The sequence below is a fragment of the Aethalodelphis obliquidens genome, unplaced genomic scaffold (assembly GCF_003676395.1).
Source record: "Aethalodelphis obliquidens isolate GAN/ISIS:26980383/991018 unplaced genomic scaffold, ASM367639v1 scaffold13, whole genome shotgun sequence".
Classification (NCBI taxonomy): domain Eukaryota; kingdom Metazoa; phylum Chordata; class Mammalia; order Artiodactyla; family Delphinidae; genus Aethalodelphis; species Aethalodelphis obliquidens.
In genome coordinates, this window is record NW_020837957.1 from 4109007 (window position 1) to 4125626 (window position 16620).

Below are 16620 nucleotides of genomic sequence, written 5' to 3' on the forward strand. Positions count from 1 at the left end.
TCTCCTTCCTTGGCCCTCTGAGGGCTAAGCCTGCTTGAAAGGAAACGAGGACAGCCAGACCCCGGGGCTTGGGGCCCTCTTAACGGCTCCTGGATCCCTAGGGACCAGTCGGGTGACAGTCTCAACCCAAGCAGCTGGGGTGTCATAACCCTTTCCACTTAAATAGCAGCACGGCGCCCCGACCCCATCCCTGGAAGCTGCGTAACCCTGGGCTCCACCCACCCCTCGGGCCGGAACCCGGCGCGTTTATCTCCCGCCGGATTCCCACAGGAATGAACGAATGGGCTTAACGGCGACTACGGATGCTAGAGGCGCTTGGCGAGAAAGGTGTCATTGAGAAGAAAGTTGGTTTCTACAGGGACTGCCGTGGGCGGCGCGGTGGCTCACGTGTGCGCTGGGCCCGAGGACGCGCCGGCGGCGGGATTCGAACGCCGAGCGGAGCTGCGCCCCGCGGTCTGGTCGGCGGCCGGCGGCCCAGGTCCGAGTGGGAGGAAGCGGCGCGCACAGCTGGCTTCCGTCGGGCTGAGGCCTCCCTCCCCGCCTGCTCCCCTCTCTCCCGCCTCCCGCCCCAGAAATTATCTCAAGCGTTGCCAGTGCGATTCCAGAGCCCCACTCGGGTGGGTTCTTTTGTTTCTTTGTTTTAATGACAGTTCCCAGCCCTTCGGCGTGTCATGCGCGATTAATTCTCTGGCTCTTTTGAAGGCAACTGGGGTGATATTTCTTCTGCATCATCCTTTTGGGGATAATTGTTTATGATGTGACGTCAGCCGGATTGATTTTTCTCTCCTGAATGAGAGAGAGAGAGAGAGAGAGAGAGAGAGAGAGGGGCAGAGAGAGAGCGCGAGAGAGGGTCACAGATGTGTGCGGAGGCCACAGATAACTGACATTTGGAATTCCTTCAGGGCAAAGGGAGATAGCAATGGGAGCTTGAAAGTGTACAGCCAAGACTTCAGGCTGCACGGAATAATTAAGAAGTTTTTCTTAAAAAAAAAAAAAAGAAAGAAAAGAAAAAAGAAAAGAAAGTCTTCTCCGCAGCGAGCCACTTAGGTGCTCGTTTCATGCCAGCGTCCCCGGTTAAGGTGGCAGCGTCTGATAATTAATCTCGGGTACCCAGACGCTGCAATAGGCTTAAGAAGACGAAGAGGAGGGGCGGGGGAAGTGCGTCACCAGGTGGGGAAGGGGCTGTGCATTTGGTGACAAGAGGAGGGGATGGGGGTGGAGGGGAATGGGGACGGGAAATAGGTTCTGTGTGCTCTCCGGGGGTATTGTGTCAGGAGATGCAGGCTGGCTACCATGTGACGCGGTCCAGAGCTGAAGGGATTGGCCGAGGCAGCGCAGGCGGTGCAGCTTGGCCGGCTTGCTGTTCCTCTCCCTTTCTCTCGCAGCATCTTCCTGGGAGCCTGTAGGTGAAGCAGCACCACAAGCATCCATGGCCTATCTTTGGGGTTAACACTTGTCTCCTTTGGCTTCAGCATCGGACAGAGCAGATCTCTCGACAGCAGCAGCAGCGTTGTGAGGACTTAGCTGGGACCTGGAATCGTATCCTCCTGTATTTTTTCAGACTCTTTGGAAATTAAGGAATGCAATTCTGCCACCATGATGGAAGGTAGGATGCTTTCTGCTGTGGTTGACAGGCTTCAGGCAAGGTTTGGGCAGAACAGTGTTGAATTATGTGTACAGTCTGTGTTTGTGGCTGGTCTAGAACCTGGTTGCCAGGATTTGCAAGCAGAAATTCTGCAGTTTGCTTGCAGCGGACCAGGGCTCAGACTAATGGAATCAAACCACAGGGCTTCTTGTTTAGCTCAGAACCTACAGAGCTTGCCTAAAGTGCTTGCAAGGAGCTGAGACAGAGCTAGCAAAGAGCTTGCAAAGCAAAGAAGTTGGGAGAGAAGATAAGGTTTTCTGCTCTGGGTTCCTGGGACTACACTGATTAAACATTTACAACGGAAACTTGTCTTCTGAAATTAACATTAGGAGAGGTCATTGACAGAGTTATGCATGCTGTCATTTTCGGTGAACTGTTTAAAAATTCTTGTAAGATATTTTTATCTCTGCAATTTACATCATACTGTTGGGGTGAGAGGTGCAACAAATTTAGTCCATAAGCTATAGTTTTATGGGGCTGTCACTGCAACAGAATGAGCAATAGGAGGAAGATATCTGGGACTCTTGGCTTCTGATTAGGGGTCTTATCAGGTTAAAAAAAAAAAAAAAGAATTTTGTGCTTCCTAAATGTGTTCTCCATGCAATGGTTCTTAGCCAAGCATCAAATGATTACTTAACTGATTACCTTTTTGCATTCAATTTTAAGTGTAAGGAGGAACTTTCCCTGGGGAGATATTGTTTAAACTCTATTTTATTCTACTAAATTACCCTTCTAAGCTTGAGATGGTGACAACCAAGAGTGCCTCAGAAAAGCAGCAAGCTGATTAGGAAAGAAGCAGGCAGCCCTACCCTGGCTTTGATTTTCTGTTTTCACACTACAGGATGGTGCAAAACTCCTGGCCTTTCCTAAGATGACAGGCAGAAATTTGTCCCCAGCCTGGATTTCACAATGCGGAATCGAGTGCATAATGGGTCTCAAATCAGCCATGAAAATGGCAGAGAGGCCACCTCTTAAGCCAAGGTCTGTCTTACAGATTTTAAACATTCCTTAGAAATTTACCAAAATGGAATAAGAGGAGAATGGTTGCAAAAAACAGAAGCGTTGCCTGTACTTATTTGGCAGAAATGAATTCTTTTTGCTTTCTCTGTCATCATGTCAAACATTGTTAATGTGATTTGGGGAGTGAAGAATTCTACAGTCATGGCTCACAGATTTTAGAAAATAGCCTGAAAAGAGAGATTGGGTATCATTTTGCTGTGGAGACTGGTCTTGTTTGCAAAGGGCTCTCAAGCTAGTTTTTTAAATATAGGCCTAAATAAAGTGAGATTACTAATGCTCTAAGATTAAATCATTTTCATTAATTCAAAATGAAATCCAAAATGGATTTAACCTTTGAGTAACAAGGCAAAACAAACAAGAAAGAGCATTACTGATGAACTTTTCAATTAGAAGCTCACGTGGATTACCCCCTTCAGAAAAAATTTGTGTCCATAGGGGTACTAGGTTTCTCCAGCTAAATTTCACATAGCATTTCTTGAGAATAAATCTGCACACGTTCTGATTAGATTTTAATCTTACACGGGGAAGTGGAAGCGCTTTCCTTTTACTTCTTGCCTTATAAACTATGGACTTAAAGTATCTTTGATGGAAGTAATATTTTTTGATGCTTATTAATGATTCTCTTGGTAATGTTGTCTATTGTGCCACCACAGAATGTCAGTTCGAAGCCCTGTGATAAGCTTATCTGAGCTGCCTACACTGAAATGAGAACTGTAACAAAGACATGTGTTGGAGCTGAATTAACACTATTGCTCTGCGTTGACCAAATTTATCTAATGAAGGATGCTATCTGAGCACTGTTATGAATTAAAGGTGACACTAGGGGTGCGGTGGCCATCCATCAGATCCTTGCAAAAGAAATTGGATAGGTGTTTCCAGTGGCTTAAACATTTAAATGAAACTAATAATTTTTATCTACCTATAGCTCCTACTTAAATACTATTCAAGACTTATTATCTTCACGGTTCAGGGACTTTAGAAAGGCTGGTGGGAACCTTAATCAGGAATCAGTTTGCCTATCAATGGCCTTCCAACTTAGTTGCCAGCCTTTTTGGCAATATATGCATATTTCTGATACTGCATCTCAGAATTTCACCTCTGAATTGCTCTTACTCTGAAAGTGTGTTATAGCAGTTGTCATTCCCACTTAACTCTTCCCTAGAGGAAGCTAGGCTTCCATCTATCATGATAGCCTTGGAAAGATAAGAAAGCCCCTAAAAAGCACCCTGAAATCCTGTCATGGCAGCTGTCTGCCAAAATGTCAGTGGGCTCTGAGAATGTGTCACCAAACATCCAGATAGGTAACATGCTGTCTTCTCAATTAGTTCATATGCCACACACACACACACAAACACAGAGTTGCACACGCATATGTCATCCACACATATACAGTATTTTAGAAAGGGAGAGAACCCACATTTACATTTGTGTGTGTGTATATTTCTATATTTACTGAAGTGTTTTAGTCCAGTGCTCAGGAAAAGCATGGCCATGGCAACTTTTCAAAGCTACTTCTCTACTTTGTGTAAAACAAGAGTAAACAAATATTCATCAGAATGGCTTATGGTTTAATTTTGTGTTCTCATTTTGATGGAACAGGGTATAAGCTCCATTCATTCAATGCCTATTGGAAATTCTGGTCATAGAAGAGAACTGTTACTACCTCCCCAGTGATTCAAATATCACAGAAGGCAGTGAAGTACTTCTGCAGGGACCTCAAGCACGTTATCGGTAGTTTGTGGCTCCATGACTCCTTTCAAATATTTTTCTTTTAAAAAGTATATTTTAAGGGACTCGATTTGTTGATTCCTGCATTCTTTATTTTTTGGCAGTGGTTAGTATTGGGTCTTTCCTAAAGAATGCCCTGTGATGTGGAGCCTTATGTAGTATGACTGTGAAGGAAAGAGGATGAGCAGAGGGAATTATTTGCTAAAGGGCATAGATGTTGGCCAAGCTTACAGTGCCGTCTGTGTGATTAGGGCAACTATTCAGGGATTCTGTTGTTTTTCCTATATTATTACTATTAAAGTTTGAAAATGACCTTTTAGCTACTTTTTTTTAAGATAAGTGAAACTAAGTCAGGGTTTCCAGGGACATTTATTAATTTGTAAGGCAGTCTGGGAAATTTTCCCTTGTGTGGAGGAACTGGACTGGAAGTGCTCGTGTTTTCAGTTCCCTATTCAGGCTCTTAGGTGTTTTACTGGAAAGAAAAGTTTAGGGGCAGCCAGTAGTTTCATCCTATAAATAATTTTTGAAGTTAACAAGCATATTTTAAGGGTTTAATTGCAATGTGCAGAGTAATTTAATTAATTTTATTATTTTTACTATTCACAATAACCTGCAAGTAAATGTATTCTGCACTGAGTGCTTCTGCAGTACTTTTTCTAAATTGTAAAAATAAAAACTAATACATTGAGGCAGAAAAATGGGAGGATGGATTTCGGACCCAAGTTCATTTAACAAGAACGCTCCTATTTTTGATCCTTCATAACGTTTTAAATATGAACTTTTTCTTTTTACTTTGTATCAAGGTGGATATACTAACCTGATTGAAAGCTAGGCCTTAAGTTTCTTTGGTTGCATCTGTCTCTCTCTTAAATGTGAGTACTCGCAGAATCATACCTCTCAATTCCTTGTTAATACCTTTTACCTCCAAAATCAATATTTAGAAAAATTTAAACAATTCTAGATTAACTGATCTTCTGTTGTGGCAGTGAACCTTGTAACAGTAAAGGCTTTTCTTTCCCCTATCTAGAAATGAAGTTCATTTATTTGGAAATTTCTTTGCTGTAATCAAAAAGGAACGAAGCATTTTGAAGCTGGAACTGTTCATTTTCTAGTTAGCTAAGAAGTTTTAAAGCGAATGCTTCTCACTCTTCTACCAGTTCCCTTCCCAGAAATGGTGATGATATTTTGGAAAATCTTAAGCATGCCTATGAGATTATAATATATATTCCATCCTTTATGTAATTTCTCTCCTTCCTAAGGGGCTCAGGGCTGGAAACAGCCTCCTGTTATGTATAAATTCCCATCCAATTCCCAAGGCCAACTTTAAATCTCTAAAAAGAACATGTAGTCTTTTTAAAAAAAATTAACTTAGATAAACCATGCTAGAAGACTGTGGATGATTCTTTCTGTTGGATTTGGCACATACACTATCCATGTTTCAAATAAACAAGTTGCAGGAAGTCAGCAACTCAATTTTTATGTTCCTGGGTTTGTTGGAATCTGGTAACTTGAAACAAGTTTTCCTGTAGAAATGATGATATAAATGATGATTGCATTCTTTCAGTAATCCATCAAAGGCTGTTAACCTGTTATCTACCTGAAACTAAATATTTGCCATGAAATGTATAAAGAACATGACAGTTACTATAGTAGTTAGCCAAAAGAGAACAATGGCATTAAATGTATTTTCAATTTCTAATGTTGCTACTTGAGGGGAAGAAGGTTTACTTAGAGGACAATGAGGAGATGGAGAGAAATTTTGAAGGTTTTTTTTTTTTAAGTATTTTTAGAAGTTTTAGAGACTCAACACTGGATTTTTCAATTATGTTCAAGTTTACGTCCATACTTGTGGCTTACCTATTTGCAATTCAATTTTATCATATCTAATGCTGTTTAATTGTGACCACTTTATGGAAACTCACAAATGGAATTAAGAAAGAGAGAAAGATAATTGTAAAGGAGTCGAAAAAGTTAAGGGATTATAATGGATGTGAGCTCACGCGTCTACAAAAGTCTCTGAGGAGAAATTAACTGGAGAAGAGATCATAGGTAGAAGGGAATTAGGGAGCATGCTAAGTGCAGGATTCCTTTGAGGAGAAAGTAGGGTGTGGGGCAGAGGTATTGGATCTAATGGGTTTGTGCACTGACTACCTAATATTTCTATGGGCTTAGGATGGCTTGCTCACCAGCGGAAGAGCTTTGGGGAAGGAGGTGTAGACTTGGGGAGGAACGAATCTCCATTCTTGGAACATGTATGCCATTTAATTGTACCTACAGGGTGTTAGAAAGATATTCAGTATCTCTATTAAATATTTTCTATCATGGTGCTTCCTTATTTAAAAAAACTTCAATACCTTCTCATTTCTCTTAAAATCTAGAGCATACAGGAGCCGGCACGCTCTGGCCTTCTGTGCTTCTTCAAGCTCATCTCACGTGGCACTTAACACCGACAGCCTTGCTGCCTGTCTCAGAGTGTCTAGGAAGAATACTTTCCTGTCTCAGGGCTTTTGCCCTGCCTAGAACACTCTTTTGCCAGCTCATGGAGTAAACTGATTCTCTTGTGATCCCAGCAATACTGCCACCTCATCAGGAGGCCTCTTCTACCATCCTTGTCATCCCAAGCTCCCAGACACACACCCTGGGCCCTGAGTCCATCTCAGTGTCCTCTCTCTCCTAAGAGCTGTATTTATTATTCATGGTTGTTTAATGGTGTATCGGCTAAATCTCTCACTCAGAGGTAAGCTCCCTGAGGGCAGGAATCTGGTCTGTCATCTCCCCTCTGTATCCTTAGCTCTTAATGCAGAGTGGATGCTTAGATGTTTGTTTATTGACTAAGTGAGTAAAACCTGATGTAAATGACTCTGATGACTTCATAGTTTACATTATAAGGTATTATTTGGGACATTATGGTGGATATAAAAAAATAAATTGCTCAAATTTATGTTCTTGCTGGAGAAACAAAATCTATAAACATGAGATAACTAGGGAAAAGATATGTGTTATGGAGTACTAATTGTAAGATACAGATAATACCTTTTGAGAAGCAAAAGAAAAGAAATAGTCCATTTGAAAATATGTACTCGAGCTTAAATTATTTTGGTGATTAGCTCCAAGGAAATGATTTCATACTGGAAAAAGACAAGTTATAGCAGAGCTGTTCAAAGACATTCCCAGAGGCATTGTTGTCAATATCCTGTACGTATTTTTTTTTCTCTTCCTTCTGCTTTCCTTGTATTTCTGCCTTCCTTTCTCCATTTTTCTCATTCTTCCATTCCTCCTTTTCATTCCGGGGCTTTCTTTCCTTTTCTCTGGTTTATGACCAGATCTGAAAATAATAGATTACAGAGCTAGAAAGTTTGACTTGGAATTTGGGAAAGTGTTTTTAAATAAATTAAGGTATGTAAACTAGCGTACTGTTGTACAATGTATTTGTGCATGCAGTGGCAATGTGTTGGTATGTGAGGTTTTTCAGATGCCAAATTATTCTTGATTGGAGAATCTATGAATCTTAGAAACTCAATATGTTCTCTGAATTTGTGCAGACTGGATTTTTTGGGGTGAAAGAGCATGGACTCAGAAGTCAGACTTAGGTTTGAGACTAAGTGTTGTAACTTCTTGGCTACGTGTCTTGAGAGGATTACTTTACCTTCCCGGGGTTCTGTTTCCTTGCAAACAAAATACGAGCATTGATCTGTCATCCCTCTAGAACTTCCAGCTCTAAGAGTCTCTGGCATTTGCTGAATGATTTGGATTCCACATATTCACTCCCTCCAAGGTTTAAATTCTAATGATTGACTCCTCTTCATCCTACCTCAGAACATACCTTTGCTGACACAAAAAACGATTCAAATATATTACTATCTGCTTTTATTGGTTTATTCTTCCTCTGCTGTCCTTTTGCACTTATGCTACAAGTTTGTCTTGCATCTTTGCTGTGCTAGAAGACAAAAGTGCATCTATGCAACCCTCTTATGTAGCTTTTAGCATAGAACTATTTATGTGTCCATTAAAAATTGTATATTGAATGAATACTAGGTGTTAGGCATGGTTCTAGGTGCTAGAGGCTCAATAGTGAATAAAACAGATTCCTGCCTGCACGGAGCTTCCTGTTTGGTGCAAGAGAGACATGAAAAAAATAAAATAAAATGCAGAGTACATTGGATGGGGGTAAGGGCTTTGGAGAAGAGACGAGTGGAGAAAGGGGATAGAGGAAGTAGTGGAAGGATCGGGGCAGATGGGGTTGCAGTTATTAAATAGGGTGTTGATGGAAAGCCTTGCTGAGAAGACATTTGAGCAAAGACTTGAGGGAGTGAAGGGAGTGAGCAGCCAAGTAATTACCTGGAGGAGCAGTCTAAAGGAGCAGGGGGAAGAGCCAGTGAAAGGCTCAGAATGTGGGCGGAACAGCAAGGAGGCCCGTGGGTCTGGAGCAAAGGTCGGGGTAATGTTCAAGAGAGGTACTCAGAGAGGTAAGAGCAAATAGACACCTATGAGCCCCTTTCTCTCTTTTTTAAAAAATTTATCTATTTTACTTATTTACTTTTGGCTGCTTTGGTTCTTTGTTGCTGTGCATGGCTTTCTCTAGTTGTGGCGAGCGGGGGCTACTCTTCGTTGTGGTGCGCAGGCTTCTCATTGAGGTGGCTTCTCTTGTTGCGGAGCACAGACTCTAGGCTTGCGGGCTTCAGTAGTTGTGGCTCGCGGGCTCTAGAGAGCAGACTCAGTAGTTGTGGCGCACGGGCTTAGGTGCTCCGCGGCATGTGGGATCTTCCCGGACCAGGGATCGAACCCGTGTGCCGTGCATTGGCAGGCGGATTCTTAACCACTGCGCAACCAGGGAAGCCCCCTTTCTTTTTTTTGGTTGAAATATAGTTGACTTACAATATCATATTAGTTTCTGGTGTACAACGTGGTGATTCAATATTTTTATAGATTACTCACCATACAAAGTTATTGTAATATTATTGACTATATTCCCTGTGTTGTACATTACATTCCTATTATTTATATTGTATAATTGGTAATTTGTACCTTCACCTATATCACCAATACCCCCACAACCCTTCCCTCTGGCAACCACTATCTGTGAGTCTGTTTTCTGTTTTCTTATATTTGGTTATTAGTTTTGTTTTTTAGATTCCACATATAAGTGAAAACAAACAGTATTTGTCTTTCTCTGTCTGACTTATTCCACTTAGCACAGTACCCTCCAAGTCCATCCATGTTGTTGCAAATGGCAAGATTTCATCCTCTTTTATGGCTGAGTAATATTCCATTGCATGCGTGCGTGTGTGTGTGTGTGTGTACACACATATATATATATATGTGTACACACACACACATATATATATACATACATATATAAACATATTATCATGTCTTCTTTATCCATTCATCTGCTGAGGGACACTTAGGTTGCTTCCATATCTTTGACTATTGTAAATAATGCTGTGACGAACATTGGGATGCATGTATCTTTTGGAATTAGTGTTTTTGTTTTCTTCAGACAAATACCCAGGAGTGGAATTGCTGGATCCTTTCCAATGGTAGGAAAGCCAGTTTCCTTTTGCAGAAGTCACTCTACATGGGCCTGTGTTATCCATGTGTCAAGCAACAGGTGGGCATTCAGAAGCCTGGTATTCTGATCCTAGTTCTGTGACTGTCTTTTGATGGTTCCTCTCAGACCCATTCTTCCCCTGTATTTCAGGAAGTGGATGCATATCATGCTCTTGCCTGGGCTTATGGTTTCAAGCCCAAAGTTAGAGCTGAGAGTTCAGCTACAATTCTAGTCTCGAACATTTCCACACAAAAGATAGAGCTTCATGATAAGGTGATATCAGAATCAGAATTCACAATCAATTCACATCAATTCACAAATATTTTGACTATGTATCAGAGGCTTTTATTTTTATTTGGTTCATATACATTTCTATTATGTACCAGGGCTAGTATTTTAGGATTTTTTTAAAAGGCCCAGAGTGACCCATGTCTCATATCTTTACAAACAGTATAAGGAAGATGTTACCTAACATGTTATCTAACATGTCCTATCTAGCTTAGGACATTGTCCTAAAATTATGTGGCACTTGAACATACTTCAAAGTTCCCAAAATGTTTCATTCATTTAACAGGTATATCTGGAACTTTTTCCTTAGTCTCATGTGCAATTCTAGGCCCAGTGAATATGATAGCAAAAAGGGGCAGCTGTAGTTGCCATCCTCAGAAACTCAGAGTCTAGTATATATTATCACATACTCTGTACATATTTTATTCTACACTATCTCTGTGTGGTAGGAATAGGCATTACTATCTTCATTTCAAACAGGAGGCAACCAGGGGTCAGTGATGTTAAGTGACTTGTTCAAGGTGACCACCCTACCAAAAGGCAGAGCCAGCATCTATTAGCCAAACTTGAATCCTAGTCAAGTGTTCTTTGTTTGTTTAATGCTGTGATTGGAACATCCTGCTCAAATCTGAAATTGTTTGGCCTGGGTCTCTGGCTGACAAGCCAACAGCAGATTGTCTAAATTTGACACGGTATTTCAAGAGCCTTCTTCAAAACTAAGCAAGTTAATTTTATCATCAGGTCATGAGCCTTTAGAACAGCCACCATCCTGAAGAAGGCTACCTAATGCAGGAGTGTTTTAGCCCAATGGGCTCCTTTCAATGACACTGACTGGTTCCTCGAATTTTATGACGGGAAAGGACATGTGATATCACTAAGCCAGTGGACTCTAAACTTTCACAGCTTACATTCTACAAAACACTTTATCAGAAAGCCTGGCTCCCACTATGAACAAAAGCCCTTTCTCTCTGAGAAGGACAGCTCGGTGTTCACTGACATTCCGTGAAAGCCTTGACCATTATCATAAAAGCGTGATGGTGTGTGCTACCCTGGAAGATTAACCAATCTAGTGCAACCTCATTTTGCATTGAGGAAACCAAAACCAAATGAAACAACCTTCCCAAGGATTTTTATTCTTTCTGTAAGAGGGCAAGTCAAAGTTTGTTTTAGTAATGATTCCAAAAATGTGAATAGACAAAGACTTGGAACCTGTGGTGTCTTTCACGTTCAAAGGTGCTGGGGCTGATTGGGTGACTGCCCAAAGACACACAAATGAATGTGTCCCCAGGGCCGTGGCTCTACTGAGTGCGCATACAATGGGGCCATTTATAGCTGCCTCCTGGGCTGCCATGGCTCCTGCATCTGCTGTTGGTGAGTCAAGGCCATGTGGAGGGAAGGACCAGGACCTGAAGAGGCTGTACCTCCTGAGTAGCTATGTGACCTTGAGTAAGTTCTGGATCTGCTTTGGCCTCACCCTCCCCATTTGTAAGGTAGCAATAATGCTGGTTCCCTCCCTCAGAGTCATTGTGAAAATCAAATGAGGTCATCAATATGAAAACATCTGAAAGGGTGTGATGCAAATGCCAGTTACTTTCTCAGATGGCTCTCTCTCAGCTTGTTTGTTACATGTGGGTCTGTTAGCATTTGGTGGCTAGGCACTACTGCTTGCTATTTTGCTTTTCAAGTAGATGATTGCTGCCATCTCTTTTGCAGAGAAGGCTTATAGATTTCCCTCTTCTCTTCATACTGTTAGTTACTAGCATATTCTATCATCCTCTATTCTCAGTGTCCGTGTGCTATGCTGCCCCTTTCTTGAACATGGCAGACATCACTAATCAATCATAGTCATCTTCCTGTCCGGCCTCAGCACCTTTCTCAACATCACATTCCAGGCCACCTCTGCCAGTTGATTGAAGTTGGCACATGAGATGATATCACTTTTCTCTCCCTACCACGGGCAGTTTCCGTAAGTTGAAATACAATGCATAAAACTAGAATACTGGTGGTCTAGCTGTGCACCCAGCCTTTACAAATGCCCTTAGTGAGTCACTGAAAAATAACATGTGAAAAATTGCTCACAGCCCTGGTTATGGTAGTAATAATAGGAAGTGGTCTGTAAGCCTTGTAACAGGTAGGACCCTACTCCTGTGCTGTTGACCTTAACCATCAAGTTTCTCTTAGCCTCCTTGTGCCCCGAATTCGAAGAACTGTGTCTACCAAGTAACCAAGCCAGAGTCCTTGTTGGGATTTGTTCCTGACTCCTCCTTCCTGCCTGCCTTGTGTCAGTAGGTCCTCAAGAGCTGTTGATTATCCTTCCTGAAGAGCTTCTGACTCTGTTCTCTCTCTTTCATCCCCTGCTATCACACCTGACAAGGCATTGCTGCCTCCATCTTCCAATCCATCCTCCTCACAGCCATCAAAGAGATCCCTTTCCTCAGCTGCCTTTGATTGTTCCTCATGCTTCTAAGATGAGGTCCAAATGCATTCGTGTGCTGTGCAACACTTTCACACATGGGCCATGTTATGCCCTCATGTCTCACTGCCCCTGCCAAACAGAAGTGCCTTGCCTTCTCTTTCCCTTGTATATGCTGTCCCTCCCCTTCTCTGTGTGGTAACGGTCTGTTCTGATCATTCAAGGTCAAACAAAAGCAACCCCTTCAAGGAAGCCTTCCTACAGTCTCCCAGGTTGATGGTGAGGTGCTCCCTTCCTTGTGCTTAATTCTCAATTCCCACTCTCCAAGGCCAAGTAGCAGAAGGTTTAAGAGCCCTGGCTTTGGAGTCAGACTGACCTAGGTTAAACCTCATGTGTGTGACCTTGAGAAGCTAGTGAACCTGTTTTCTCATCTGGAAAATGAGAGTGATAATAACAGTATCTTTCTCATGGGTAATTTAATCACATAAAGTTCTTGAGGATTAAATCAGAAAGTACACTTTTGCACTCAGAGTTCTCTGGAGATACAGAACCAATAGGTGTGAGAGAGAGAGAAAGAGAGAGAGAGAGGGAGAGAGAGAGAGATTTTTAAGGAAATGGGTCACTTGATTGTGAGGACTGGCAAGTCCAAAGTCCACAGAACAGACTGGCAGGCTAGAAACTTAGGTGGGGCTGATGTTGCAGTCTTGAGGCAAAATGTTAAGCTCTCAATAAATATTAGCTGCTATTTTTTGTTCTTACACCTACTTTGTTTGTGTCTCCCCCAAAGACCCAAGGACTCGGCTAGAGCCAGAACCATGTCTTACTCATTTTTGTATTATCACTGTGTGGCCTGTATAAGTGCTAAGTAAATATCAAGTGAATGAATGAATCCTGTCGAGGGATAACAGACTCTTTGGAGGATATTCAAGCCACCCAGTCTATGGCTATCATGAGAATTAAATGAGTTAATATACATAAAACATTTAGAAGAATATTTGCTCCATAGGAAAGACTTACTCAATTTACTCTGTTGGGCACATAGAAGGTTCCAGCATGGTTTCTGGATGCCAGGCAGTACCCCGGGGGACTGTGTTCTCTCTGCTCTCCCCAAAGCACCCGTCTGCTGTGTAGGCTCACTCAGGCCAAAAGCCACACTCTGGTTCCAGGAGCATGCAGTTAATCTAGTATCTCACACATTCCTCCTGACTCTTTTAATTGTGTTCCTCTCATTTTAAGGAAGACTAGGTTTCATTGTAGAAAACTTAAAAGATACAAAGAAGATGTGAGGAAGAAATTGAAATCACCAGTAATCTCATTGTTATATCAATAAAATAACCAAACACAGTTACAACTTGTTGAGTGTAGAATATGGGTTTTGGGAACGGACAATCTGAAACTCTTTAAACCTCAGCAATCTTATCAGTAAAGTGAGTTGACATAACACCTACCACAAGACGGTGGGGAAATAAAATAAGATAATGTACAGACTGCACTTGGAACTTACCTGGCGCATTAAGTAAGCACGGAATACATGCTAGCTCTTAATAGCTTTATGTTCAAAATATATATTTATGTCAAAGAACCCAATTTTATCATTATAAATATGTTCATATTTACACATATTTGTGTGTATATTCATACACATGACTTTTCCAGTTTACATTAGATTGTAACCACTATCCTAAGCAGCCTGTATATTTGTTAAGCACAGGGGAACTGGAGATAAACTTCCCAGACTCAAATCCTGATCTCTCTACCTTTGCCAACTATGCTAGCTTAGGCAAGTTATTTAACCCCTCTGTGCCTCAGTTCCTTCTTCTATATGAAATAATCCCCAATGAAAAGGTTACTATAAGGATTAAATGAGTTTAATATAGTTATTATTATTTTATTCTAATATATGTCATATATAATATACTTAAAAAACATTTGGTACAGAGTAAATGCTCCATCAAGAAATGTTAGCTGTCGGTGGGATGCAGCAAAAGCAGTTCTAAGAGGGAAGTTTATAGCAATACAATCCTACCTTAAGAAACAAGAAAGATCTCAAATAAACAACCTAACCTTACACCTAAAGCAATTAGAGAAAGAAGAACAAAAAACCCCCAAAATCAGCAGAAAAAAAGATATCATCAAGCTCAGATCAGAAATAAATGAAAAAGAAATGAAGGAAACGATAGCAAAGATCAATAAAACTAAAAGCTGCTTCTTTGAGAAGATAAACAAAATTGATAAACCATTAGCCAGACTCATCAAGAAAAAAAGGGAGAAGACTCAAATCAATAGAATGAGAAATGAAAACAGGGGAGTAATAACTGACATGGCAGAAATACAAAGGATCATGAGAGATTACTACAAGCAACTATATGCCAATAAAATGGACAACCTGGAAGAAATAGACAAATTCTTAGAAATGCACAACCTTCCGAGACTGAACCAGGAAGAAATAGAAAATATGAACAGACCAATCACAAGCACGGAAATTGAAACTGTGATTAAAACTCTTCCAACAAACAAAACCCCAGGACCAGATGGCTTCACAGGTGAATTCTATCAAACATTTAGAGAAGAGCTAACAGCTATCCTTCTCAAACTCTTCCAAAATACAGCAGAGGGAAGAACACTCCCAAACCCATTCTTTGAGGCCACCATCACCCTGATACCAAAAGCAGACAAAGATGTCAGAAAAAAAGAAAACTACAGACCAATAACACTGATGAACATAGATGCAAAAATCCTTAACAAAATATGAGCAAACAGAAGCCAACAGCACATTAAAAGGATCATACACCATGATCAAGTGGGGTTTATCCCAGGAATACAGGATTCTTCAATATACACAAATCAATCAATGTGATACACCATATTAACAAACTGAAGGAGAAAAACCATATGATCATCTCAATAGATGCAGAGAAAGCTTTTGACAAAATTCAACATCCAGTTATGATAAAAACCCCTCCAGAAAGTAAGCATAGAGGGAACTTACCTCAACACAATAAAGACCATATATGACAAACCCACAGCCAACATCGTTCTCATTGGTAAAAAATTAAACCATTTCCACTAAGATCAGGAATAAGACAAGGTTGCCCATTCTCATCACTGTTATTCAACATAGTTTTGGAAGTTTTAGCCACAGCAATCAGAGAAGAAAAAGAAATAAAAGGAATCCAAATCAGAAAAGAAGAAGTAAAGCGGTCACTATTTGCAGATGACATGATACTATACATAGAGAATCCTAAAGATGCTACCAGAAAACTACTAGAGCTAATCAATGAATTTGGTAAAGTAGCAGGATACAAATTTAATGCACAGAAATCTCTTGCATTACTATAAACTAATGATGAAAAATCTGAAAGTGAAATTAAGAAAACACTCCCATCTACCATTGCAACAAAGAGAATAAAATACCTAGGAATAAACCTACCTAAGGAGACAAAAGATCTGTATGCAGAAAATTATAAGACACTGATGAAAGAAATTAAAGATGATACAAATAGATGGAGAGATATACCATGTTCTTGGATTGGAAGAATCAACATTGTGAAAATGACCCTACTACCCAAAGCAATCTACAGATTCAATGCAATCCCTACCAAACTACCACTGGCATTTTTCACAGAACTAGAACAAAATATTTCACAATTTGTATGGAAACATAAAAGACCCCAAATAGCCAAAGCATTCTTGAGAAAAAACAACAGTGCTGGAGGAATCAGGCTCCTGGACTTCAGAGTATACTAAAAGCTACAGTAATTGACAGTATGGTACTAGCACAAAAACAGAAATATAGATTAATAGAACTAACAGATTAATGGATAGAAAGCCCAGAGATAAACCCACGCACATATGGTCACTTTATCTTTGACAAAGGAGGCAAGCATATACAGTGGAGAAAAGAGAGCCTCTTCAATAAGTGGTGCTGGGAAAACGGTACAGCTGCATGTAAAAGAATGAAATTAGAACACTCCC

General features: G+C 40.8%; 1 protein-coding gene across 1 annotated transcript in view; it reads left to right on the top strand.

The window, feature by feature from the left end:
* Positions 1 to 1339: 1339 nt before the first annotated feature.
* SGIP1 (SH3GL interacting endocytic adaptor 1) overlaps positions 1340 to 16620 on the top strand; it is a 210727-nt gene continuing 195446 nt past the window's right edge. The window contains exon 1 of the mRNA XM_027114000.1: positions 1340 to 1606. Within this exon, the coding sequence (XP_026969801.1) occupies positions 1597 to 1606 (10 nt within the window). The 5' untranslated portion in view covers positions 1340 to 1596. The remainder of the gene's footprint in view (positions 1607 to 16620) is intronic.